The 27,103-nt window shown below is 40.4% G+C and overlaps 2 protein-coding genes across 2 annotated transcripts; one reads left to right on the top strand and one right to left on the bottom strand.

Annotated features, from left to right (window-relative positions):
• Positions 1-6,859: 6,859 nt before the first annotated feature.
• On the bottom strand, positions 6,860-9,041 carry med10 (mediator complex subunit 10). Its single transcript, XM_069681723.1, has 4 exons — positions 8,810-9,041; positions 8,638-8,721; positions 8,078-8,180; positions 6,860-7,647 (listed from the first exon to the last, which is right to left on the bottom strand). Exons 1-4 carry the CDS (start codon positions 8,929-8,931, stop codon positions 7,552-7,554), a joined length of 405 nt encoding a protein of 134 aa, XP_069537824.1. The 5' UTR covers positions 8,932-9,041; the 3' UTR covers positions 6,860-7,551.
• Positions 9,042-10,911: 1,870 nt separating this feature from the next.
• Positions 10,912-26,045, top strand: ube2ql1 (ubiquitin conjugating enzyme E2 QL1). Its single transcript, XM_069681868.1, has 3 exons — positions 10,912-11,036; positions 11,746-12,669; positions 22,487-26,045. The coding sequence occupies exons 2-3, from the start codon at positions 11,965-11,967 to the stop codon at positions 22,616-22,618; spliced, it is 837 nt and encodes a 278-aa protein (XP_069537969.1). The 5' UTR covers positions 10,912-11,036; positions 11,746-11,964; the 3' UTR covers positions 22,619-26,045.
• Positions 26,046-27,103: the final 1,058 nt, after the last annotated feature.

Genomic DNA, 27,103 nt, shown 5'->3' with positions numbered 1-27,103 from the left:
CTTTGTGTGTGTCTCTCTCTCTCTCTTTCTCTCTCTCTCTCTCTCTATGTCTTGTTCTCTCCAACTCTTACTGCTTGTCAGCAAATCAGCCTGGCTGCAGATGAAAATGGAAACCCAAAAAAGGAGAGAAAAGAGAGACGGAGGAGGTGGAAAATACACATGCTGGCAGTTGGGCCACAAAGAGGAGATGAAAGTAATATTTTCCATCTATTAACTTCCATCTGTGGTGGGGGTTTTTTTGGCACAGTTATTCTATTTCTGCTGTTGACGGGTGCTTAGCTGCAGCAGGTGCGAGGAGCATCATACAGCAAACATCAGTGGGCTAATATATAGGTTTTATTTAGAGTCTTCATCCCATTATAAGCAATTACACACACACACACACACACACACACACACACACACACACACACACAAACAGACACTGTGAGGGTCCAAAAGGTAAAATAGGCATGCTCCTCACTAGCCTTTGTGTTGTGTGTCTCATTACCGTAGCAACACAATCAGGCCCTGCTCACCTCCGCAGCAGGGCTTTTTAACTTGACTCACACTGTGTGCCCATGTTTGTTTCTGTGTGCGTGTGTGTGTGTGTGTGTGTGGGTGGGTGGGTCCGGACATGTGTATGTCCAGAGAGCATATGTAGGAGTGAAACTCCAGCTGTGATGCGTTTTACAATTCATATCTGTGCACTAAAGCGCTGTGTTGTCACCACAGAAATCAGCTGTGTGAGAAAGGCCCTATAACTCCAACACACACACACACAAACACACATACACAGCAAAGGCCATTGTCCAGACAAGAGAGAAAAAGAGTGGGTGATGGCGAATGGGAGGGGTGTTTCCATGGTGACCAGGGCGACAGAAGGAAGAGGGGGTCCACCTCCCGACCTTCATTGAGAAGGTGAATGACTGTCACCAAGCGGAGGCAGGACAGCCAGTCGTCACAAAGCTAGAGACAAGAGTGAGGGAGAGAGCGATCAGCAGCATGTAAGCCCAGCACGGCTGTGGGCTGTGTGAGCTCCAGTGGTCAGTCAGAGGCACTTATCATTCGCATCGGAAAGACATTATGCAAATAGCATCAAAGGCCTCTGCCTTTGTGTTTCTTGAGCCAACCCGAGGGCAGTCAATAAAGGGATTTTACATTTCAACCGTAGTTCCGTCTGAAAACTCCAAAAGCATTTGCATGAAGGTAAAAATGAAAAACAGGAAAAAATGTGATGCCTTACACAAATGATGGAACGCGGCCAAGCTTCTAAAAGTCCACAGTCCAGAGGCACTGGAGGAAAGGCTGCAAGAGAAAGTGACAGAGCTGACAACAGAAGCTCTGTTTCACTTGTGCTCCAGAGGAAGCAGAGCTCAATGATCTCACTGACATTTGTAATAATTGTCAATTACTAAAATTCCTGACCTTTATCTTAACTTTGCCCAACACTATGTTGTGTTTCACCTCATTTGTGTCGACAGAGATGATACCAGGTAATATTGTTCTCTATAGGTGCTTTTCAACACTAGGAACTTTCCCCAGGAACTCGGAACCTTTTGAGGAACCAGGGTCTAAATTTAGTTTTGGGGTAATTCATTTACCCCCTGGAAAGTCCCTGTATGGGGGGTAGTGCTTTCCAAAGGTCCAGGAACTTTCAGGGCGGGGCCTGCAGTGCTGATCGTTTCTGAATGGTCGAATAATCGCAGCGTCTTATTTCACCCGCCATGTTTTAAAGACTGCTGCTGCAAGCTCACTGTTATCATTGTTATCAATCAACTGTTGTTAATGCCACAAAGCACGATGACAAGAACAGCACAAGTTGAATCTCCTCCATGCTAACAGGCTAACTGTAGTGTTGCAAATGATCACAAAGGATGCTACCGGCCCATTCGTCATGTTTTATGGTTTCATCTTTGTTGTATGGCCTTCATGTTCTTCTTACCACTGACTGGCGGTGTAGTGCAGCTACTTTTATTGCTTCTTTATATGTCATTGGCCTGATTTGCATAATCTTCCCTGGACTTTAGGCCACTGTGGAAACGCAGACAACAATGGGCCACAGTTCCTGAAACGTAAAGTCCCTTGTGCTTTTGGTCGAAAAGCACCTTGTGTCTTATTCCTGTTTCAGAAACCTTTAAAGAACACCATTCTTCAAAACCAAAATACTTTGTTGTTTAAACTTAACCCTGCATGGCTTGATGCTAGCAATGGGAGACAGAACAGGGAAGACCAAAAAGCATTGCGATATTATTGCGAGTACAAGTAAAATAACTTATGTTAGTTAGCTTGTTATTGTGATAAATATTCCAATACGTATGATGATTATAATGTTATCTGATAAAATTTGTCAACGTATGAAATAGCAGAACAACAGTAAACAATAATACAATGTTATCTCTCAACGGACATTTGTGGCATAGAACTGATTATCAGTTACAGATCTAAAAGCTCCGTCCTCTCTCAAGCTTCACTAGAATTCACCAGAAAAGCAACAAAATCAACACAATAAAAAAAATGATGAACAAAAGCTACTCTCTTTTTATTAGGACTCAAGGTGACATAAGGAACAAGTTGTCTCTGTCTTGGTTAAGCACCTTTGATCAAAGGATTCATCGATAAAAAGTGGCTGAAATAATATTTATTTTAAGGGGAAGGTCTTTTAGCTAAGCACAATCAGATGAATAACATTTATCAGGTTGACTTGCCTCAAGATGACAACTAACTACATACAATTGTTTATGTCCTTCTTTGACCTAAATTCATGTTTTCAGGGAATTCAATTAAATATTCAGAGACTTTAAAGGCAACACATCACCTGATACTGCACCAAACACTCCTTCACAATGTGATACCTGCAGGACAAAGGCAGCAGTGAAGCAGCTCAAACCTTTGTTTTTATAAAGCAATTTGTTGAGATTCCCATTTACACCATGAATTTGGAGAGCGGAGGGCTCTTCCAGCAGACAAAAAAATGAAATATCACAAGATCTGGAAATAACATTTTTTACTTTACCCAGCATGTTATATAAACTCCTGCATGAGTTTCCTTCAAGCCTTTAAGAATGACAAATGACACAAAGGAAGAGAGTCCACCTCTATGAATATTTCACTCAACATCAGTGACATTCCTCTGACACATCACTGCTCCTCAGGGAATGCATAGAAAGATACCACAGTAGAAGAAAAGGCATTGGTCTTTAAAAAAGAGGGAAGACGGTTACCTAGGTAAAGGAGGAGGACGTTTTATCGGGGGTGTGGGGTTTGAATGCAGGAAGAGGAGATGAGTGGGAAGAAAAAGAGGAGAGAGAAAGACTCATTCACCTTGGATGAGTCATTCAGCACACCTCAGCACCTCATACAGAAACATATTTACAGTTACAATGCTCTCTCCCTCTCCTTTTCTCTTCTTCTGGTTATCCAAGCATCACGACACACATCCACATACACACAGCCGGTGTCTCCCTGTGAAAAAAATGTCACGGTGCACAGACACAAGCACAAACTGGATAAAAACAGCATTTAATTCCATTTCTCATCCCTCCCAATTGGCTTGTTATTGGATTTGAAAGGATGCCCTTGACCAACACCGCTGTGACTCACTGCAGTGGTGATGTTCGTCATCCACAGACAGAAAAGAAGGGTCAAAGGGTAAAATATACGCTCGAAATGGAGAGGAGAGAAATAGAGGTGGCTGACAACGTTCAATGAATAATGCTCAAGGTGCTCTGACTAAAAAACAGGAATGTCTGCAGCCTTACTGAAGGACAGGTGCTGTGACGTGATTGCCGCCTCAAGTGCAAGCAGTTCACTCTGCTGATGGCGTCATAGGTTTCCTGTTTTAAGGTACGCATGAGTGAGCATGACAAAACATTTTAAACACATTACGTTGTCATTCCGAAGTCATTCCCTGATTTATTATTCTACTTGTATCCTAACTGAGGACTGACCCCAGTCAGCCAGATACAAAATATATTTGGTTTTTGGTTTGGGCTGTGTTCACTATTTATTGGCTGATTTGGGTTTTCCAGTTGCTGATGCCGATATTTGAAGACAAGGGAAGAGCTGCAGCCCGCACTCTACTTATCATTTTAACTTGTTCACAAGTTATCAAAAAACTATACTCTCAAAAAAAACTTAAATGAATAAAAAAAACCTAAAAGTTTAAGTGCAGGGGGATTAATTAGCAGATAATAAAAAAGTACTATAACGTTGCAATCAGCATTGCACAATTCCCACTGACTGTCCCACAGGACCCACTGTTGTCTGCCACTGTTGTCTTGCCATGTTTCCCCACTGTACATTGAGTGGGAACATGGCAAGCATCATTACACAGCAGCCACACTAACAAGGGAAATGTGTCTATAGAAATTTTTATGTTTAATCAGCATTGTGAGTCTAGGCCAATGTCTATTATCTCAAAATGCCATTATTATACTGTGGCTTAGTGCTAGAGTTGGTCGTCTCTCAATCAGAAGGTTGAGGTTCGATCCCTGACTGCTACAGTCACACGTCAAAGTGTCCTTGGGCAAGACACGGAACCCCAAATTGCTCCCAAAGGCATCGGGTTTGAATGGGCATAGATCTGATGGGAAATTGGCACTTAGGCCTTTGTCATCAGTGTGTGAATGAGTGTATGAGAGGGTGAATGTGACATGTAGCGTAAAAAGCAGTTTTGAGTGCTCGGAAGACTAGAAAAGTGCTATGTAAGTACAGTCCATTTAACATTTACCATAATCAGATCACTGATGTGGTCATACTAAAGTCAACAATGCCCTTCAACAGGAAGTCAACATGTAGTTGTAATTGCATATGCTACATGAATTATGTTTTACAAAGTCTGACATTTTGGGAAACATGTATTCTTTCTTGCTTTAGTGAGCTAAAGAAGGATATTAATACTACTCTTATGTTTATACAGTAGATGTGAAGCTACATGTTAGCTTAGCTTAGCACACTTGAAACTGAGGCAAACAGCTTGCCTGTCTGAGGGTTACAAAAACTGCCTATGCCAGCACCTACTTTATAAAAAAATTATATAGAGGGAGTTATATGGAGGAATGTGTGACTACTTCTTGGCCAGACATGGCACGTAGAACCGCACCGCAACTTTTTGGTGCTTAGTTTTTGTACAGTATAAAAAAAAGATATAACATGTTGATAATGACGCTTTAGAGGTACTAAAGGCAGATTTTTCAACAGCTGTTTCAACTGTTTTTTTCCCGTTTCTGTATTTACTGTACAGGTATAAAAGTAATTAATCTGCATGTCCAACTCTCTGCAAGATAGCAAAAAAGAGAGATAGATATTATCTAGATATTCTTTTAACTAATAAGATTATTATTTTTATATTCCACAAAAATATACTCAGGCTTTAGATATTAACTGGCTGTATGGTAAAGTAAGATTGAACCTCATTATCCTCATTATCTAACTAAATTATAATGCTTACAGAACATGCAAAGTCTAAAAAGCAGCTTGGCAAACAAATGAGAACGATAATTCTGTGGATGTAAATATGACATCTGTGACTCAACTCCTCCCCCAATACAAAAGGGATGCTGATTCTTTACTGAATCACGGTTGACTAAACGAGACCATGTTCGAAAAATCCTCAGGGAAGAAGGACAGCCAGGGAAGAGGGCCGTCTATATTACTTTGCAGCATAGATCACAAACCAATAACAGGGCTCATTTCCCTCCTTCTGTCTCAGAGGATTGGCCTCAAGGGTCACAGGGGCGTGTCGCCGTGGTTAAGCCCCAGCAGGAGGAGGCGTGTTGGGCCACAAGCTGCCTGATGACGCAGCGCTGTCTGTTGCCAAAGCAACTGTCTCTATCTTATAGATAGGTAGACACACACTTACACAGACAGGGTATAATTACAATGCTACATGTTTCCATCTCGACACTTGAGCTGAATGACCCTGTGCAAGTCACTGATATGTCATCAAGTCCATGCAAGTCATGTCTGCAGTTGGCCCACTGACATATTTACCCATGTTTCAATTCTTCATGAAAATCACTTTGGTGATGGGATTTTAAAACCTGAATACTTCAAAAAATATTTCATTTTTATTATCTCTAGTAGCAACAACAGGAAAGTCCTGAAGAAAAGATACAAGTAAAATTAATCATACTAGTTTGCGCAAGTTTTGTTCTACAGTATCTTTATTTGAAGGTATTTTAATGTTTTTTTCACCCAACAATAAAATGTAATGTAAAATGTACATAGATGCTATAGACAAAAATACTTGCAACTAACATTTTCTCTGAAATAGACAAATAATTTAATGGAATTTCATAATTACTGTAATATACAGTTATTGACTTAATATTCCATATCACAGATCATTATATACATATACATACTGTAATATAACTGTATATACTTTATTTGACACTTTCTAAATTGCCCCTTATTTATACTGTACTATTTCATACTGCTAAATGTTGCTGTTATTACCTATATGTCTCTTCATCCGAAACCATGTCACTATAGATTGTCACATATGTCCCTTTTGTATACCAGTTGAATATACCTCTTATTTTATTTTTTATCTATTCCTATTTGTATTTGTATTTGCCTTCTTGCTACTGCAACAACCGAATTTCCCCTCTGGTGATCAATAAAGTACTATCTTATCCTAATGGCACACATTGCCATCTTTCAAAAATATAACCCTTGCAGTATTAGCCCAACCTGGATATCCATATTTTTTTTAATTCACATTTCATATTTGATTATATTTTGTTTAATTTTCAGGATAGTTTGTCACAAGTTACACATTTGACTTTTTCTGATAATGTTTTATTCCATGCCATAAATTATAAACTATTATTTAGCATCCTAAATGATTTAATAGAAAAAACAAAACAAAACATCGGTCCAATAAGGATCATTTAATAACAAAAACTATAATACAAACAAGTTACAAATAAAGAGTGGACTCATTTCTGATCATGTCAAATGATCAGGCACAGAATTACCATCAATAACATTTGCATTTGATAATTGTGGCCATTAGAAACCTGAGATCGATACAAAATGTCTGGAACTGTATGTGGTACAAATGGATGCTGCACAATGATTTGGAAGCATTACAAAAGTAGAGTGTAAGAGTTCATATATACTGTATGTACAGCTGATGATGTAAATACCGTAATGCAGAATCAGACAGGTGAACATTTTCTTCTGTACACTTGGGAGTTGTAGAAATTGCTTTTGACAGCATAATCAGTGTCAATGTATCAGCAGGTACCTTGAAAACACATGTGTGACCCAGTAACATAAAATAAAGGTTCTTCCTCTCTACTGTTACTCGCTTTTGATTTGTATTTCTATTTGTAATTTAAATATGGTTTAAATATAAAGAAAGAAGAGGTTTGGCTGAGGCAGGGTGCTGAGCAGAATCTCAGGGTACTCTTCAGCAACAGCATCAAAATGTGTACAGATAATATTAATGTGTTCTTATCACATTCTGCTGGCAACCACAGAGGATCCTGATGGGTACAACTCCATTCAGGCTTTTTAAGGGTCACAGGTTGAAGGTCAGAGGTCATGTAGCAGTAGGCACTAGGACGGGGCATCTTCACCATGTATAGCCTTATACCTGGACATCTCCTCTGGAAAGACTTTGCTGAGCTCGGAGACAAGAAGACTCTTGAATTTCTGCAGCAAAAAAAAATACAGCAGTACAGGTTATTACTTATTTAAAGCTATATAGCTATATACAGGTTTAAACATACTGTAAGAAGTTTTAAACTGGTTATGAAAATAATACTGGTCTTTTTATGTCCCACAAAGCAAAAGAGACCATCACTGGTGTCTGAGATTTACAGAGTCTTCGTTTAGGTTTTCCTTTAGATTCACAGTAAGTATTATGTTAAATGACAGCAGGATGATTCTGCATTATTATGTCAAGGACAAAGAAACTTAACACGTGATGAGTATAATCTGTTTTCGGGGCCATATGTATTACCAAATAACAAAGACTCCATAGAGGAATTCCTAAACAAAATTGGGAGGAGATATCAGACTCTGATTCTTGCAGTGGCACTGGTAGGGTATCAATGCATGTGACCCTGGCATTATCTCTTACCGTCATAGTGTCGATCTTCCCTTTGACCTGCTCATTCCTCGCCAAGGCTCTCTCCAGACATTCCTTGGTGTACAGCTGAGGGTTTCGACCTTGGTCAATGTATCTACAAACAAAATGTTTAATATCAGTCGAGGGACTTAAATGGAAGCTATAAAGAACTAATAATTCCATTAACCAAATTTGGTAAATTAGCCTTTCTTTCTTGTCAAAGACATTGAATAATACAGCTCTGGAAAAAAAAATCAAGAGACCACTCCAAATTTTCCTTAAATCAGCATCTCTCTCTTCATGTCATGGACACCCCAATACCCAGATCTGAACCCCGTATAGTATGAGGCATTTAACATTTTTAAATTATTATTAAATCCGGACATGGACTAACGGTTTAAAATGGTCAGATTTTAAAATGGGGCTCGGCGTAGCTTCTCTCAAGAACAACATATATTCACAGCAATACGGAAATGAAAGAGAGAAGCAGAAACTTAACAAAAACTAATATATTAAAAGACCATAAATCCTGATGGGCACAGCAATAACGTTATAGAAGCTACTACACTCACTCAAAGACCTCCAGCGGAACGTTGATCTCATGAAGCTGTTGACGGCACTTCTCGATGTCTTGCAGTCCAGATATCATAAAATTTCTGAAAAGAAAAACGAACATAACAGGTAAACATAATGTTAATTGAAGTGTATCTGTAAAACGCTCTAAATAAGACCAAAACGACTTACAGTTTCTGATTGAGTCCTGCTTGGCTGCTGGGCTGGAAGTCGCTGACGATGATTCCCAACTGTCGAATATTCTCGATAAATTTCTCCAGATGCTCCTCCAGATTATCAAATTTTTCAGCCATTTTAACTAACAACTTAAAATCAGTAGAAAAGACTACGTTTACAAAACTCCTATTGTCAAATAATCGCTATTTACTGCCAGGCACGGTCTCTACGACAGTCACTGCGCCGACGTGCTTTACGGCAATAAAATAACCAATCGCAGCGGCTGATGTTCTGCTACCTAGGTAACAACCAATGACAAAGTGTCGTTAACTGTGGCTTTAAGCATCAAACTGTCGTGCTGCCAATTCAGGAAAAGCTTCTTTGTTAGGACCACAAAGTGCAGTGAGTACACTGCAGTAAAGGTGACTCCATTTAAACCAGCAGTACAATTACTATACTGAACAGATACAAATACAAAACGGGAAAAAAAAAATATTGATTTAAAGCCAACAAGTCTCAAGCTTTGTTCTATTATTTCCTTCTATGACTGTGTGTTCGTTGCTTAAATAGACAGCACAGCATTTACTTCCAGCTGATCTGAAAATATGTTCGGATTATTTTAAAATTAAATTCAGGAATATGCAGAGTCTACTCCCCAGAAATGCCTTTTGCACTACAACCTAACATTCAGAAGGACAACTTCTTTCATCAAATGACCTTATAAAATCATGTGTAGCCTAATTTAAAGATAGTCAAAGATAGGCTGTTGAGTCGAACATGTTTTCAGTCACAACTGTTCAAGACAAGCCACTTCAAAAAATAACATAAAAGTTACCTCTGGCCATATAGTGTTTATGATATTGTTTACAGAGACCAACTTTTTCCCACCATGAGAAAGCACTTGGTGACAATCACAAGGAAAAGTGAGAGATAGAAAAAGAGCATAGAATCACTAAGCAAGTTCCACATAGATATGTAATGTAATAGTATTGGTAATTGTGATTAGAATACTAATAATAGAAGAAAATTGTAGTGACAATAATATTTATTATACTAATAGCCTAATATTAACTGTAGCTGAGGGGTGGAGCAGTGCACCTTGTGCTTTCTCATATCAAACTACTACCTATAGCTGTTTCTAAAAATACACTATATCAGAGACAGTTTCTTTCATATAACTGATACCGATGGCTTTATTATCCTGTGTGAAATACAGTTTGAAATGTTCTGTAGGCTAATAGTAGTAAATGTTGGTCTACTACTACAAGACATTAAGGGCTGAGAATAATGGTTGACCCTGCTATAAAAATGTTTCAACACATTCAGAATTAAAGGAAGAGGGGGCGAAATAGGGGACGTATTTAAATGCAAGACTGAAAGTGAAAGTAAACATCGGTTGCAGTAAGATGACATTCTTTTGGCAACTTCCTTCTTCCTTAAGTGTACTTTTTCCAGGTATTCACAGGAACACCAAAGTGCACAGTCTTAGGCAGAGAAAATCAGGAAATAGAAATCAGCCTTCAAAATAATGTTAGGTCTACAATTAGCCTATTATCAGAGATGGCTCATCGTACAGGTTAAACATTTTGCTATTTTGTCTAAGTAAATCTATGTAAACTGCTGTGGGGGTTTTCATAATGTTGTAGGCCTAATTCACATTGTGTAATATTTCAGTTTCCCCGTGTAATACGTTCTTGGAGCATATCATTCGTTATAGTTATAATGTATAACCAACCGTTTTGCCTTTTTGCTACAGGCTATTGTTTCACTTCAAAATCCTATTTAATTGTGTTGCTTTTGTCCATTTTCATTTACACCGAATAGTTGATTTAGTAATAAATGTGTAGCCTGATTAGTTTTATTGGAAAATGCAATTTTTTTAAAGTTGCAATGATCCATGCATTTACCCAGTTTGATGTTTGGTTTGGGTTTGCCTTATACGTAACCTTACTTTGGGGCTCTTATTTTGAAATTGCGTAGCCGTTGCAGCGCTCTCACCGGTGAGAGCAGACTGGCTGAGGAGGATTACCGGGGGCTGATTTGTCCTCGGCTGCATTAAAGCTGGAGCTGCTGCAGCTGCACACACATCAAAAGCTCTCCTTCGCGTCCATACTGCGGTTCCCACCGACGTTAGGTTCTTCTGGATGGTGAAGCCATTTTTTTTCTCTTTACACACAGCAGGAACGGTGTCTCTACATAACTGGACATAAAACGGACATACCTCGAATTTCACCCATCTACGGTAAGCACAGGCTGCTGTCGGATTGCTGGTGTATAACTGGATCTGTGTGGGCGGGATAAGACACATAAAGGAAAATGTGTGTCTATGTAGCCTATTCTCATGATAAGGACCTACCTTTTACTGTATGTTTTTGACGCATAGTGATATCGTGACTTAATTGAGCTTTATGGTATTTGAATCCTCTTATAATATTTCCAAATTGCTTAAGAACAGTATACATGTATGTATATGTATAAATCATTAAAGCAAATGTATAGTCACATTTGTAATATTTAAATCAAGTCATTTTATTCCCCCATTGCTTATATTTTTATATCCTAGGCCCTGTGTAAGGAGACTGTGTATTACAATCGGCGAGATAATTAGTAATAACCTTTGTGATGCATTATAGTGTTTTTCCTCCCATGATATTTTCTCCGGTAGCCTTTGATTACTTTTTTGATTCCCCTGCAGTATTCGTGTAGCCTGTTATAGGCTATGTGGTTAGCTGTTATACATCCTTTCTTTAGAATGTAATAAAGATCACCTCAGTGCTTCTGCGTAATGCATCGTCCTATCATAGAACAACTGCAGTCATGATGTCGGTGCACTTGTAGGGAGAAATGACTGAATTTAATTGATCTATTTCTTCAAAGCTATTTTAGGTTGTCTGTATGCGAATAATCATCCGAACTCGCATTCATTCGTTGTTTTAATGTTTTTTCTTTAGTCGGGCCGTCTCGAGATGATGCTCTGAGGAGAAAACAGCACAGGATCCCCGCTTGTGTTCATCCTGAGGCTGCAGTGAACGGAGGGGGGGATTGCGGTACAACAAGGTTAATAATCAGCATCAATAAAGGTCTTCTCTGTGAGCGGGAGCCGACTTCAAAGGGTGAATCTTGCCCCTGTGTGGGGGGATCGGCGGAGAAATATAGATCTATAAAAAATTATGGCCACCCTACTGCGGAAGATCGGTCTGATCCGCCTGCACGACCGAGACACCGAGGACCCAAAGCACCACCAGGGCTCGTTAAAGGGGACCAAAGGGAACCAGAAAAACAACGCTAACAAACACTGTCAGACCGCCAACGAAACCAACATCCTGAGCACCCCGGAGATTAAGGCGAGGAAGCTGGACCAGCACGGCAAGGACAAGCCGTCCGGCAAGGATAAGCAGGGCAAGGATGCGAAGGAGAAGCAGCAAACAGGAGGAGGCGGGAGTAAAGCGACCAGTGCCTCCTCGATACCACCGCTGGCGCCTCACCGGCAACACTGCACCCAGGTTCGGACGCGGAGGCTGATGAAGGAGCTACAGGAGATCAGGAGGTTAGGGGACAACTTCATCACGGTGGAGCTGGTAGAGGACAACCTGTATGACTGGAACGTCAAGCTGCACCAGGTGGACAAGGACTCGGCGCTGTGGCAGGACATGAAGGAGACCAGCACCGAGTTCATATTGCTCAACGTCACCTTTCCCGACAATTTCCCCTTCTCGCCGCCGTTCATGCGCGTCCTGACACCCAGGTTGGAGAACGGCTACGTGCTGGACGGCGGGGCCATATGCATGGAGCTGTTGACCCCCCGCGGATGGTCCAGCGCCTACACGGTGGAGGCGGTTATGAGGCAGTTTGCAGCCAGCCTCGTAAAAGGACAGGTGAGAGGAGGAAGGGCTGGTGGGTGAGGGTCCTTGCATGAAGTATCACCAACCTTAAGGCATGTTAATCATCCCGAGTACATTTATTATCAGCAATGACACGCACTGGATATGAGCAATTCCATTTGACATTCTAGCTTAGTACAGTGTAGCGTGCATGCGTTATGCGTAATTAACGCGTAAAACTGCTTTTACGCTTATAGAACATAAGTCTACCATGTCAAGGCTTTTAGTTTATTATGGGGTGTTTGAACCAATTCAAAACAAGTGACAAAAATATCACAAGGGTTTTTTGTCTATTTCCAATGAAAATCCACATGTAATATGATTGGATTTTTCCCGAGACAACATGTTTGTTGGACAACAATAGTATCCAAATAGGAAATAAACACAAGTGAGAGATGTTTTTCCTTTTTTTCTTTGAAAGAAAAAAAATACAAAGCACAATTTTTGTCAAATAGATGCTCCTGCTATACTCCTATTTGTAATATATTTTATGCTCAGTGTAAGCGATTGTCACTGCACTGGGGCCTCTAGTCTCCTCATTTCCCCTCCTCTCTGCTATGAGAAAACCCACAATTGTGAATATTATTCATCTTTATGTGAATTTACGGCGGCCATGTCATGCAGTGCAACCCTCAGTATCTCCTTCATGCCAGCTCCTCTCTGCAGTCCTGGTTTGCTCTCCTTTTATCGCCTCCATAAATCAGCATCCTTTGACAACAAAGACCTGCTTCCATGAAACGGAAACATCCCTATACAGGCTCTAAAGCAGTCGAGTATATCTGTTGTCCTATTCTGAAGGAGGAATAAGAACATTATTCAACACGTGTGATGCGTGATGATGCAGAGAAAGAGATGAATAAATAGAGACAGCAGGTTTCCTACCTAACTGCAGTCCACAGTGACTTACTTAGACTGACTAGGTTATGTAATCCTGTCAAATCCGTTTTGCACATCCCCAGTGCACTGCAGCAGCAGCAGCAGTAGCAGCAGCTCTGCAATTGCGATGGAAATGGCTGCATATCAAAATGCACTTGAGGCGATTTTTGTATAAAAACTGATTAGGTTTTCTGTTTTCTACGTATAATAAGCTAACGTGTTTTCAAACACTCACATTTCAGTTATATTCCAGTAATTTCATCTGTGGAGTCTGCTCCTCTCTCCTCATTGACTTGTGCCTTTTGACGTCAGCAGTATGACAGCGCTGTGGCAGGAGACCTTATGTAAACTGTCACTGGGTTCTCCTGCCCCCCCCCACCCCAACCCTCTGTGCTTTTTTGTTTTTGATGATATAACTGAACGTTGTTCCTGAGTCATCTGTGGTTATTAAGCATCTGTTACCAAGAGAGGTCATGCAAAAAAACTGTGCCCACAGCAGAGAGAGAGAGAATATTTGTTCATCTTGATTTGCTGCTTGAGGAGATGGGCTAGCAGCTCTGCAGTGCTCCCTAATTATGGTGCAGTGTCTTCCCTCTCCAGTCGGCTAATGGAAACAATATTGATTAATTATTCCTGTGTATGTCTGTGTGTGTGTGTGCATCATCTGTTTGGCTCTTTGTTGCCACTCTTGAAGCTACAGAGCTCACAGGGCTATATATAAACCTCTATACACCAAATATATTTATTCGTCCGTGGGCAAGCCACTCTGACAAAGCAGTGTGGCTTGTTTAGAAGCTCCCTCCCTATTTTTAGTGTGCGAGGCTGCATGCAATGACAGAGTGGTGAGGTTAAGTCAACAGAGCTACACGTGTCTTCACCTGCAGATGTAAAGGAACACACACGTGCACACACACACAATCACACAAGCTAAGTTGAGATATCATAAGAGGTTGAGAGGATTGACTGAATCAAAGACAATCAGCAGTTCGTCAGTCTGACCTTCAGATACTTTATTTTTTAAACAACAACAATTAAAAACATTATTTCTCACATCAAGTGACTAAAACACAAGATGGTGGTTTACTGTGATATAACTCAGGATCATGATCGATTTAGGTGTCTTTACAGTGCAATTTGTTATTTAATCTATGCTGCTGTATTGTTGTCTAGCAGTGATTCAAAAACACACCTGTGTCATTCGGAATCATCCATTTACTATAAGCTATAAGTTTTCCTTCTGCATTTGCACTGTAGGCACATCTTATGAGATTTTTCCAGCTCCATTTTCCAGCTGTTGATTTGTGTAAAAAAGCGCTTGCCCTCCGGTTGTCATGGTTTCAGAATTTAGATGTTCAAAATGTAAAAGTCAGTTGTGTTATTTTTAGCCATCCATCATTCTTGTTAAAACACAAACTTGTTTAATCTATTTTGATGTGAACTGTTCTTAAACAGCAGCCCGAGTAACAAGATATGAAACAAGGTGCAGTCGATCCTGATAAATCATTTATAATGCAAAGATGCATATTTACGTGTTCCACTGTATGAAGTGTATATTATACTACTTTTCTCTTATGTTATATAATTGTAAATTAATATAAATTAATATCTTTGGGCTCTAGAAACCTGGGTTGGAAAAGTTTTAATTCTTTTATTGGCATTATTTAGACATTTTATTTAAAAAAATATAACTTACAGATGATTGGTTAATGAAAATGCTGCCTTGATGTGAACATTTAAACAAGGATATAACCCAACCTAGCATATTAATGGAGAATTCCGTCGATTTATTATGTAAGTCACGATTAATGGGTACTTACTGGGTACTCACGACAGCTGAAATCAAAACAAGGAGCATCACAAATCCAAATTATGGGTTAAGCATCAAACACACATACATTTCCTAAAATGCAGCTGAATAGTGTCATTTATTAAAACTTCCTCCTTCCGCCTATTATATGCTCTTCTCTCATAACCCAAAAATCCAGTTTGTATGTTTTGTCAGAAACACAAGCCAAGAAAACCCCGGTGACATCATCAGGGTTATTTTTTCAAACATTAAGTTCCTCCAGAGCCGCAGCAGACGTTATACTGTCTAACAGTGTAAGTGTTTTCACTGACTGAGTAGAGGACCTTGAGATGAGTAAACTAAAAGTAATATGTGAACATAACTTATTAATATGTGTAAACAGGCATACACCTGTTTAAAGTCTCATGTTTTTTAATTTGGGACTTAATTGTTCTATTAAAGTTAATTTTTATAGAAGGCTGAATGATGGCAGAATGCTACGCCGACTGTGTGAAGACATTAAAACCTAAACCAATAACACTAACTATAAAATAAAAATACATTGTCATTGCCCTTTAATGACCCCGCCATCAGGCTCCCCTTAATGATCTAATGAGGATGATGATGACATTGATCCCTGTATGTTTATCCCATCCCCTTTAAGCACATGTCTTGGTTACGCAATCGCCCTACCCCCAAAGCTGTTTTCCCATCATGCACCGGGGCCTTCCCTGCTCTGCCCATTGACTGATCTCCATTCACACGATTACCCAGCAGCCACTTTACACGAGTGTGTACCTCTCAACGAGCAGGCGCTTAGCTGAAATAGATAAACACTGACATGGCACTGTATAGGCCCGGGGCACTCACTAAGCTGAGCCGCAACACACACACTCGCACACACTTTGTTTGCAGAATCTTTTTTCAAGAGGTACTTTTTCTTTCTCACTCCGGTCATCTTTAGATGCATCATACTAAGACCTTCCTTTTACATGACTGCAAACACAATGGTACTAATTCATACTAAATGTACCCTTTTTATGCTGAAGCCTTCTGCGCAGGCTTGTGCATCAATACTCACTCACAAGCACGTTCTTATCAACACAATTTCTTCCTCTATTACTTTGTTTTAGGGATGTTTCTTTTCTGTCTCTATGCACACACACAACTACTGTTTTTCAGCCCATATAAATTGTCCGCACACTGCTGAGTTCTCTTCAAAGCGAAAAAGCAGTGACTATTGTGTGTAAAAACAAGTAAATGATGCTCACAGTGATCGATTTATGACAACAAGATGTTCCGCACAGGGTACATCGCTCACTGCCATCAATCAATATGGTAATCACACCTCTTTAACAATGGACAATTGCCATAACGATATACATCCAAGGCAGCAGTCACCATTTTGAGGTGGTGTCAGCGACCATATGGCAGGGTGTGAAGATATGTCATGATTCGAAAAGAGAACAACATATCCCAGCTTTTCACCAATGCTGTCTGTCTGTAGCCAACCGGTGCATTATCTGTGTTTGTCAGCCGGAGTAATCTGTATTACAGGCCTCTGGCTGCACAGAGAGGCTGAACAGGTTTCAGGCAGCTCTGTTTAGGTGTCAGCCAGCTGGTTTGTTCTCTGTTGAAAAGGCGGAGCAGATGAGTTGCTTGAGAAAAGAGGAGGTTTTCCTTTAATGTGGGTTGGTAAAGAAGAGGAACAGAAACGAGTCCCGAGGAAGGGCATATAATATCTATCTAAATGAGTCATTCATTGAGTCATGTATTGAGTTCCCCAAAATAAGCCAGAATTTCCAGAATCAAGTCATTGTCTTCATGCTCGTGGTGAGATCAGCCGTATTCTGCCTTGTTTCAGTTGTCTGAGCTAATTTAAAGCATTTCATTGCATCAATCTCAATATGAGATTAAATGACTTGTCATGGTGGACATTAACAGCTGGGATTGATTTCAATATTGATTGAAATACATGTCGAAATAATAGGCCAAGCACTTTAAACTATGTGTGCACTTGAGAGAGACAAATTGAGAGAGTGTGAGTGTCGCTAAGCCTCGCAGTGAAATGAGGCCAGCATTGCTACAGGAATGGAAACTGTAACCCTAATCTCCAGATCATTCAATGTTACCACCTCATCTCCCTTTATCCTGCTGCATCACTTCTGACCCAAAATAGCCGAGTACGCAACAGGACAAACTGATCATCCGACAGATGTCAGGAGAGCAGAGAATTAATGGACTGTGTTAATGCATCTTATTGAATCGAGAAGCATGCAGTACCAAACTATAGTCCTAAAAACGCTCCCTGTTCAAGGAACTGCCAACTTTGATATTTATAACACTAATGCTTACTAAACACCAGTGCTGTGGAGCTTTACAGATAATGCATTTTAACATATATCCTGGTTAATCTCATTTTAAACTTTTATTTGGGTTTGCTATCCAAATTCTATGAGCTTTTTTTGTTTTTGATGCAGGAGTAAGCCAGTGTTCTACGGATAAATGTCCAAGGAATTCTGAAAATAAATAGCTTTTGTCATTTTATAGTGTGTATAATACGTATGGCCCTGATGTAAACTCCCAGAGAAGATGATGATGCTATGACATAAATCTGACAATTCTGCACACATCAAATAGTCAGTTCTAATGCTACAGTAATAATATCCAGTGTTAACCAGCAACAGAAACAGAAAATAACAAAATAATCTTATTGGGGTCATCCTTATGTTTCCTCGGTCCAATGGTCACTAACATTGTAAGAGATTGGTAAGGGAGATGGACATTCAAATGCAGTTTGAATGGTAAAAATCTGTTCAGCCATTGTGGAGTGAAGAATGTCCAGAGAAAAAAACTGTACCCGCAAATTTGAAGGCATCGGTTTCAAAGACTATCAGTAGGCTATAAACTTTAAGTAGCTGTTATTAACCTACCCAGGGAAACAAACACTGAACATTTGACGTAGGGGAAAATGGCAGAGAACATAAAACTTTCGAAAGATCTACTTAATGCATCTTATTAAGAGGATATTGAGCGAGGGGAACAGGACAGGACTTTGGGAACATAGTTAAAATAATAATCTTTAAGATTTTCATTTAAATAAATGTCTGTTAAGTCACTGTCTTTTGCTGAATGAGGTAACACAATGGTGAATGAGCCTATGGCCCACTGATGAAAGCCTTTGCATTTGCAGTATTACAGACTGGGTGTCTGGTGCGACTATCAAGGAATAAATCACAAGCGGCGCCCAGTTAGTGACACGTTTTCCATCACCCAGCAGTGGTTGGTCTGCCAGAGAGGATAGGCGGAGCTAAGCGGCTCCCTTTCCGGTCTCTGTTGCGTGTTGTAAGTATGAAACTGAAATCTTCAAGATTAGCACTTTAAATTCCCATCTCATTTTGACAACCCAGCACAGTATTTCATTGACTTAAAACCAAAAAATTCTATCAGAGGTGGATATTTTTTTCCCAAATACAAAACAGCATGTTAAAAGATTTTTCTTACCAGAATGAGACAATAGACAATGTTGAAAAATAAGGGGGTTGCTTAAGACAAAATATGTCTATAAGAGCAGAATCTTCAACTTACAAGAAAACTAATGCTTTCCTATTTGGTGTATCTCACCATATATATACTTTTTGTTGTAGTTTCCCAGGTTTTAGATATCCATATGGGTCATTTCTGCCAAGACACCAATTGAAATGTATGTAAACTGAACATTTGTCTGTTGATTGAAAAATGTGTATAATCCCAGAACTGACTGTGGTGTGGGCATTCTGCGTAGCTGTGCAAATAAGACCTTTCTGTTGACAGTGTCTGTAGATTATCAGTCACTTGATAGCATAGCACTGGCGTAGGACTATTTATTGACCAGGACCAGTAATTCATAGGGAACATAGAACCTTGTATAAAGTAGATTGTTGTTCTCACATTTCTTTTTTTTTTTTACAGATTTAATAACACACAGGATGTAACATGCTAACTAGAAAGCTTGAGCGATGTTGGAAGGCAGACTTTGATATTCTCATCCAGATCCTAGCTTGCTGTTTCCACCTGTTCCCATTGTTTGTTTTAAGCTAACCAGCTGCTCCCTGTGGCTTAATATTTACCGTAGGGAGAGATAAGAGACTGATATTGATATTTTCATCCAACTCTTGGCAAGAAATCTAATAAGCGCACTTCCCTAAATGTCAAACTTCTCCTTTAAGCACCAGATGGAATATAAAACAGATTGAAAATGTTGCTGCCTTGTATATCAGACTTGTGTATCAGAAGTGTTTTCCTCTTGATAAACAGGAGTGTTTAGCTGTAAGACTCAGGAGCAGAGTCAATATCCAAAATTATGACATTATTTATCTGTACTGCACTGCAGCATGCAGGGGACTGCATCAGAGTGGGGTGGCCTCAGAACCATTTTCTACCTGACACAAATAATTCTGGGTAAGAGTGTTGCTGTGTTAGAGAGCATACACACATACAGTAATGAAGCTGACATGTTACACAGCACCAGAGCAGACATCAGGACTCAGTAATTTACTGTGCAGACTGACCTGTTTTACACTGCCTTCCATTTGTCTTGTTGTGATTCCAAGGTGATTTTAATATATTCTGTGACATTTATGTGAATGGCACCATTGTCGTGGCTTTGTAGTCCTGGCTGTGTGTCTACCTGAGAGTCCCTTTTCAATGTGAAGACAGTTGTTTCTTTTTCTATTCATGCTCCCACGCACTCCTCTTTAGAGGAGACTCAGCACCGCTGCCAACAACAGAACAAGCAGCTGTATCATCACAGGCAGCACAAACACCTCCCTTTCCCTTTTTTGTCCTCCATGTCATCCCACGCTTATTATTAGCCTCAGTGTGTGAAGGAAGGAGTCTTCAGCGAGGTGCTGCCTCTGTGAAATGTCTCAGTGCTCTGCTTGAGATGCTTTTCACACTGAGGGTTTCACAAGAGGGTTGGATGCTCGTATATTTATTTCCTGTCATATTTACAACCTTTTCATGATTCAGTGCAGTGGTTGGTCTGAGCCTCACTTCTGTCCCCATGGCCCAGTGTAGTGAAGGGTGTATCTTTTCTTCTGATCAAATGTGACATCTTAAAAGCCCTTTCCCTGCGTTTAAACATTGATCTAATGTTGGTCAACCTTCATTCTGACCACTTGTCCTGTCATCATCTCCCCTGCCACTGTGCATTCTCCATCAAGTTCATCCGTGTGCATGTGGGGGCTGTGTCTCTGTCTCTCTGTATTTTGCCTGGAAAGACTTAAAACAGAATGAACCTGACAAGACGACTGACAATCTCGAGGAAGAGAACCAATCTTTCCTTTGATCTGATACGGCTCATCCAGATCAGACAAATAATGTTTTGACATGTGCTGTTTTTTTTACATTTCCCAAAATAATATTGTTTTTCAAATGGACCCAGAAAGCAAAATGTCAACATGCAAAAAGACATGAAAAGATCATGAATTCATTTATTTTGGTAGGATCAACAATGGCTTGTACTCAAACTGGCTGGGATTAGGCTGAACAAAAAAGTAAAGACTGCATCAGTTATTAAAGAGATTGTTGCATTTACCCACAAACAAAAATGTGCCATTTGGATTATTTGAATGATGGAGAGCTGAAACTATACTTACACAAATTGTATCTGCAACATTTTGATCATTTATCATTTTAGTTCTTTTTTAGGGAAAGATTCGCAGACTTCTCAGTTTGCAGCTTTTATCTGTTGCCTTTCTCTCTTTTCTATAATAGTAGAATAAATAGATTTGGGTTTTGGATTGTCAATCAGACAATATGTAACATAGAAGACATCAGCGTGGCTTTTAGGTATTTTAGCCTTTTGAATTTATTCTACAAAAAAATTGACAGACAATTATTGGAGTTCAACTCATAAGTGGTAATCTCGAAGATTTCAGTTTCGTTCTCTTTGGCGGCCCCTGTGGCGATAATTGCGGGAGCACATTTCCCAGATATCCAGACAGTGTTGCATGTGTGACGTCCACGGTTGGCTCTAGTTGTAACTCTTGATTCTCCTCGTCGACGGTCGCTTTCCTTTTTAGACTGTTTGCCTTCATCTGAGAGTAAAATTTGTTTCTTTTTCTTTGGATTTTCACTGATTTATTAAGTTGTATCTGAAGTCATCGATCTTTGTTTGTTCAGCCATAGTAAATTACTGTTCACTTAGCTCCACCTACCCTCTCTTACAGACCAACCTCTGCTGGGTAATGGAAATTGCGTCACTAACTGGGCGCCGCTTGTGATTTTTTCCGCAAAAGTTGCCACAGACACCCATTCTGTAATACTGCAAATGCAAAGGCTTTCATCAGTGAGTCATAGGCTCAATCACCATTGTGTTACCTCATTCGGCAATAGATAGTGACTTAACAGACTTATTGATATGATTTATTTAAATGAAAATCTTCGAGATTCACCTTATCATTCGACACATACTGGCTTTAAATTTCAAATGAAGTTGATTTAGCAGCTATGCAGACACAAGAAGGTTCATAGGAGCAACTTTCTCTATTAATTTTAAAGTGATGACTGCAAAACTACACAATAATCTTAGATTTAGATCTTTTTAACAACAAATTGTACTAGAAACAAACAAAAAACTGTCCTTCTGTTTTTATTTTTTGTCCTAATTTAATTTATGTCCCTGTTATAACCAATTATACCTATTTTCTGTGTATCTTATGTACTTTCATGATGATGTAAATGATGTAAACAGTACGGACTATCATTTCATCTGGCAGATAGTTAGGTGAGAAGATTGATACCACTCATATCTCTCTGTTAAAAATGAATCGTAACCAACAGGCACTAAGATTAGCTTAGCATAACAATTGGAAACTTTGGGAAAAGCTTGCATCGCTCTGTCACCAAATTGGCCTCCAACACCTCTAAAGCTCTATGTCTCATTTATTTAAGCTGTACAAAATCCAAAGAGTTAAACCAAAACATTAAATGTGATACAAATCTTCATTTAGCTCTCAACCAAAAGCAAATTAGCTTTTCAACATGTCAAATTTTGCAGATAAAAACCAACCATGTGCAACATGTTTGGATTTGAATTCTATATACTTAATCTTGTCACACAATCCTAACCTCATTCCCCCTGTCCTTCTCTGTCTTCTCTCACAGGGCCGTATATGTAGGAAATCAGGGAAGTCCAAGAAAGCTTTCAGTCGTAAAGAAGCTGAGGCAACCTTCAAGTCCCTGGTGAAGACCCACGAGAAGTACGGTTGGGTTTCCCCGCCCGTGTCAGACGGCTGAGCGCTCGGCTGTCGACCCTCCAACCCCTGCGCTAGCCGGACAAAACCCAGCTAGCCCTGACACGCAAAACGACACACCACGCTAACTCAACAATCTCTCATGTACACCTTTTGCTGTTTCACTTCTTTCCGGTTTTGTGTGTCTGTGTTTTTATTTCCTTCGCCCTTATCTCCACCAAAATGCTCTGAGAGAAGACGCGCCATCATCACCGCCACTCCTCAACTAAGAAGCGACTTTCCTTCCCCTCCCTCTTTCACAGGGAAGTTCTCTCCCCCAAATTCGGAGAGACCTGAGAGGGAGGTGTGTGTGTGTGTGTGTGTGTGTGTGTGTGTGTGGTGTATGTGTGTTTTTCACTTCATCGGACATCAGCTGGGAGTGTGTGCACATGCATTGGAGTCCGTTACTGTTGGTGGATTTCTTCTTTGTTGTTTTTTCTTCGTGCACACCCATGCACGTGCAGTTGGACAAATCGGACGGTGTGGACCTTTCCACCCATGTGAAAGACTACTGAATGAAGACGACTCATCCCCCTTTCCTGTCCTCTTCATCCCTCCCTTTCCTCTTCTCTATCCTTCGCTCTCCTTCTCTCTAAAGCTCTAAAGCACTGAACTGGCGTCACTTCCCTCCATCTCTCTCTGTAGCTGTCGGGTCATTTACATATAAATGAAGCTGTTAATGTTTAATAGACGGGCAGCGTACTCATTCACTCCTTCATTTCCCCTTTCTTTTTTTCGACTGTGCCGTTGCTCACAGTTCAATGCAACATGAAGATTGTAATTTACATGGAGCTGTGCTCTCTCTCTCTCTCTCTCTCGCTCTCTCTGTCGCTCTCTCTCTCTCTTTGTCACTTCCTTTAGCTCGCTTTCCCACTTTTTTCTCTCTCTCTCTTTCTCTCTCTTTCCGTCTCTTGTGGCTAAATTTAGAGCTCACTGTTGTGTAGATGGATATTGATTTCTAATGGAGAAATAAGAAGTCACATGTTGCTTTATGCAGAGACTATGTATGATAAATAGAATGACAGTCAGTCACCTCTCTTTCTTTCTCTCTCTACTCTCATGTTATCGTATGTGTGCGTGCGCGCGCGTGTGTGTGTGTGTAGGAGAGGAACAAGACTGTAATTCCCATGATTTAGATACCAGATGGTACTGCTGAAGGCCAGGCCTCAGTATGTGTGTGTATATCGGTTTGTGCGTGTGAGCAAGGGCGACAACCCTTTAAACAGAGAAGAATATGATTTACTGTGAATGACACAAAGGCCTAAAGGGAGTGCTGTCTTTTGTTAAATTACTGTCGCTGTCTTGTTCTTCTTTCTATGTCTGCTCCTGATTACTACTACTGTAAACATGCGCGTGGTTGTGACTGAATATCTTCTTGCACATAGCCTCGTCCGTCCCTCTCTGGTCCAAGTAAAGAACTAAAGGCAGTAGAATATATGCTTCAGATGTTTAGCTGTGCTCGAGACGTACGCACATACACAAACTCGCAGGTACATCCACATGCAACTCACACACACACATTGGTGCATACACCTGCGGTGGTAACACCCTGAAATGAAGACAGACGGGAGATCGAGCGTCGCCATAGATGGAAAGGTGCTTTAAATGAGCGAATGCTTCAGTGCCCGTCTGATTGATGTCTCCTACAGGAGAGGGAAAGAAGAAGAGCAGAGGGAGAGGAGGGAATTGTGGGAGCTTTGATCACTGATGGCTGCTTTTCGGAAATGTCAGGTGGCTTGCAAAATGGCCGAAGACAGACATTACCTTCCCAGCCTGCTGTGATTACTTAAGAGACACACCGTTCCTGAGTTCCAACCTTTAAAAGGACTTATAAATATCTAATATTAACTCTGCAGAAGTCTCAATCAATCAAGGGCCTACTAACCCCAGACTATCTGTCCGTCCAGACCAGCTTGCTCCGCGTGTGTTTGTTTTGCTATCTGCCAGTTAAATGTCAGAGGGAAAGCTGCTAATTGGTCTGACATTTCAGTCGAGCATCATTAGAGAAGAGCAGCTGAGAGCAGAAGGATGGAGGATGTCAAACCTCCTGCTCGGCATTGACATTTCGTCATTTTCCGCTCCTGCCCCGTTTTTGAGGGGAGGGTGGAGTGTAGGGAAAGCAGAAAAGTTGGTTAGGTGAGGTGAGACAAGGCCGTAGTATGGTAACAGCACGATGCCAGACAGCTATTAGCAGGCCCAACCGTAATCCTGGAGCAGGATGATTAAGGATCGCTGAGCTAAAGCAGAGCCACAAAACCAACATGCCGTGATCTCCCTGTTTTGCGTTAGTGGTCGATCACAACTGTCCGTCTGTGTGTGAATGCATGTGTGAGCAAATATATGTGTGACACTCCCATCATGAAAAAAAGGCAAAAGAAAAACTACAACACACCATCTGGTATGTGATCATGTAAGGAAGCGTGTTAGTTATCTTTGAATTTGGCTAGTTATTTCAGGGTCGATCGTTTAGTGATCTCTTGGCTTTCAGCTGAGAAAACTGTAAACTGAATTACTATTAAGACAAAATATCTCAAAAGCTGAGTGTTTGCTGGTTTCAAGAGAATAATTTTGTGATATAGTTTAGATTGGTAGTTTGCAGACACTAACTGGGTGAACTGATTATGTTGTATTATATCTGCATGTGATATGTGATTGGTAGCTAGCTACTGTATATCTTTTTTCAAGAAAAAGCAAGAAAAAATATGGGGGAAAAGAAAAAGAAAAATGCTTCTCTTTTCTTGGTCTTTTTTTCTTTTGGGTTCTGTATTGTATGTATCTTTTTTCTTTTTCTTTCTAAGCGTCCTAAAAAAAATGTCACATTGTGTTATATGAATGTTTGTGTTTTAATTTATTTGTGGTTTGCCAAAATGAAGATTTGAAGCATGTTGCAGGTATTGTCACAAGAAAATGAGAAGAAAAAAAAACATTACTAAGAATTACAGCCTATGTGTTTGTGTGACGGGGGAAGGTGTGTTTATTTGGGGGGACTTCAGGGAGTCAAAACGGACAGAAGGTTGCAAAGCCTCAAGTTTATAAAGGGAGTATTTCTTTCAGAGTTCATCAATATGGATCTAGAAAATACCTACACTCCCTTGAATATTTCCTAGTCCCCTCGATGATGTCACTACTGTCCCTTCCACATTGGTCCTGCTCTAGACAGTGAATTGGCTTATGGGTAATGCAGTTAACACAAAGATCTGGACTGAAAGTTCCCCCAGTCGCAGATCTAGGATCAGTATGACCTCCCTATGCTTCAAATCTCACTCGTAAAGGGAATGTGCACATCTGACCTGTGATCAGTTACTCTGGGCAACTTCATCCCACTCCTGACTTGAGTGTTTGGTCAAGACCAAGGTCTTAAAAGTTTAAAAGGTGAAAGGTCGTTGCAAGACCAAACAGGAATGTGCAATAAAAGTTACAGCTTAATGAAACTCTGCTGATTGGATTGTGTTTTTGTTTCATATCTGCTTTGTGAGCTACTGAGAACTTTGTTTGCTGCTACACTTGCATTTATTTTAATGACCCACTTTAAGCTGCTGTGTCCTCTGCATGGCCTCTGCATTGTTCTACTTGTATTCTCTGCAGTTAATAAGACATTCCCTGTGTTCCAAATTGCATACTTTTTCTTTTCACCACAGTATGTACTGCAGCTGCCTTTACAAGTATGCACTTTGCATGCAGGGTTGGGCTGATAATGATACAAAATCTTGACCTAAAAGCGGCCACCAACTGTGACTCACATTCATATTCAATTTCCCATTAAAATCCAAGCACACCACAATGTCTCCTCAGGTTATAATGTAATGTAACCACCATCTGGTTCAACAGTGGTTAAGTCGACTTCATTGTAGGAGAGAGCGCCGAAGCAGCCGACAGACCGGAGCTGCACTGTCAAGTGCTGTGCAGCATCCTGCTGCCCTGTATTTCTATAACCTTTTCTCTGCCTCCACCATAGATCTGTAGCTTGTCTGTATACAAGGGCCCAGCTTAACAAAAAACAAAAGTGTGCATGCACTTGGAGTTACAAAAGGCCTTTCTCCGAGCTCACTAGAGATGCACTTGAGGGCTCAGTTGATGCTACGTATCTTCTACTGCAGATGATTGTGAAAAGCCGAAAGCGCATGCTGGTTTGCATACTGTAAAATGTGACCGGATGTAGCAGGACTGGTATTTTTGGCATACATGTATTGGGACAAATCAAATCTTTTTCTGGCACACTGAATAATATGGATACTGGAACACAGCCAGAGTTTCTAACATCCTCAGTAAGGACGGACTCTAATCATACGGCCTCTGCTGCCGGGCTTTTATCAGATGGCCTCCAGCTTTATGGAAACACAGTGTTCCGTCTGTGTGCAGAGTGGCTGTCCTAATCTGTCGCGCCTGTAAGTGGGAGTGTTAAAGAGAGAGTGTGTCGGGTCACAGGTTTGTGGGGGTTACGTTTGGGCCCCTGTACAGAAAATACACATCCATAAGGAAAATACTGTTT

Source organism: Semicossyphus pulcher, unplaced genomic scaffold (genome assembly GCF_022749685.1).
Source record: "Semicossyphus pulcher isolate SPU_LCO1_2020_fin unplaced genomic scaffold, fSemPul1.0.p SCAF_5, whole genome shotgun sequence".
Classification (NCBI taxonomy): domain Eukaryota; kingdom Metazoa; phylum Chordata; class Actinopteri; order Labriformes; family Labridae; genus Semicossyphus; species Semicossyphus pulcher.
This window is presented reverse-complemented; position numbering and strand designations above follow the sequence as displayed.

Excerpts from the sequence above, each read along its gene's own strand:
- ube2ql1 (XM_069681868.1), top strand. The coding sequence starts at position 11,965 with ATGGCCACCCTACTGCGGAAGATCGGTCTGATCCGCCTGCACGACCGA. Across the intron at positions 12,670-22,486 it reads CCAGCCTCGTAAAAGGACAG|GGCCGTATATGTAGGAAATC; the intron begins GTGAGAGGAGGA and ends CTTCTCTCACAG.
- med10 (XM_069681723.1), bottom strand. The coding sequence starts at position 8,931 with ATGGCTGAAAAATTTGATAATCTGGAGGAGCATCTGGAGAAATTTATC. Across the intron at positions 8,722-8,809 it reads GCAGGACTCAATCAGAAACT|AAATTTTATGATATCTGGAC; the intron begins GTAAGTCGTTTT and ends TTTTCTTTTCAG. Across the intron at positions 7,648-8,077 it reads GGAAGATCGACACTATGACG|AAATTCAAGAGTCTTCTTGT; the intron begins GTAAGAGATAAT and ends TTTTTGCTGCAG.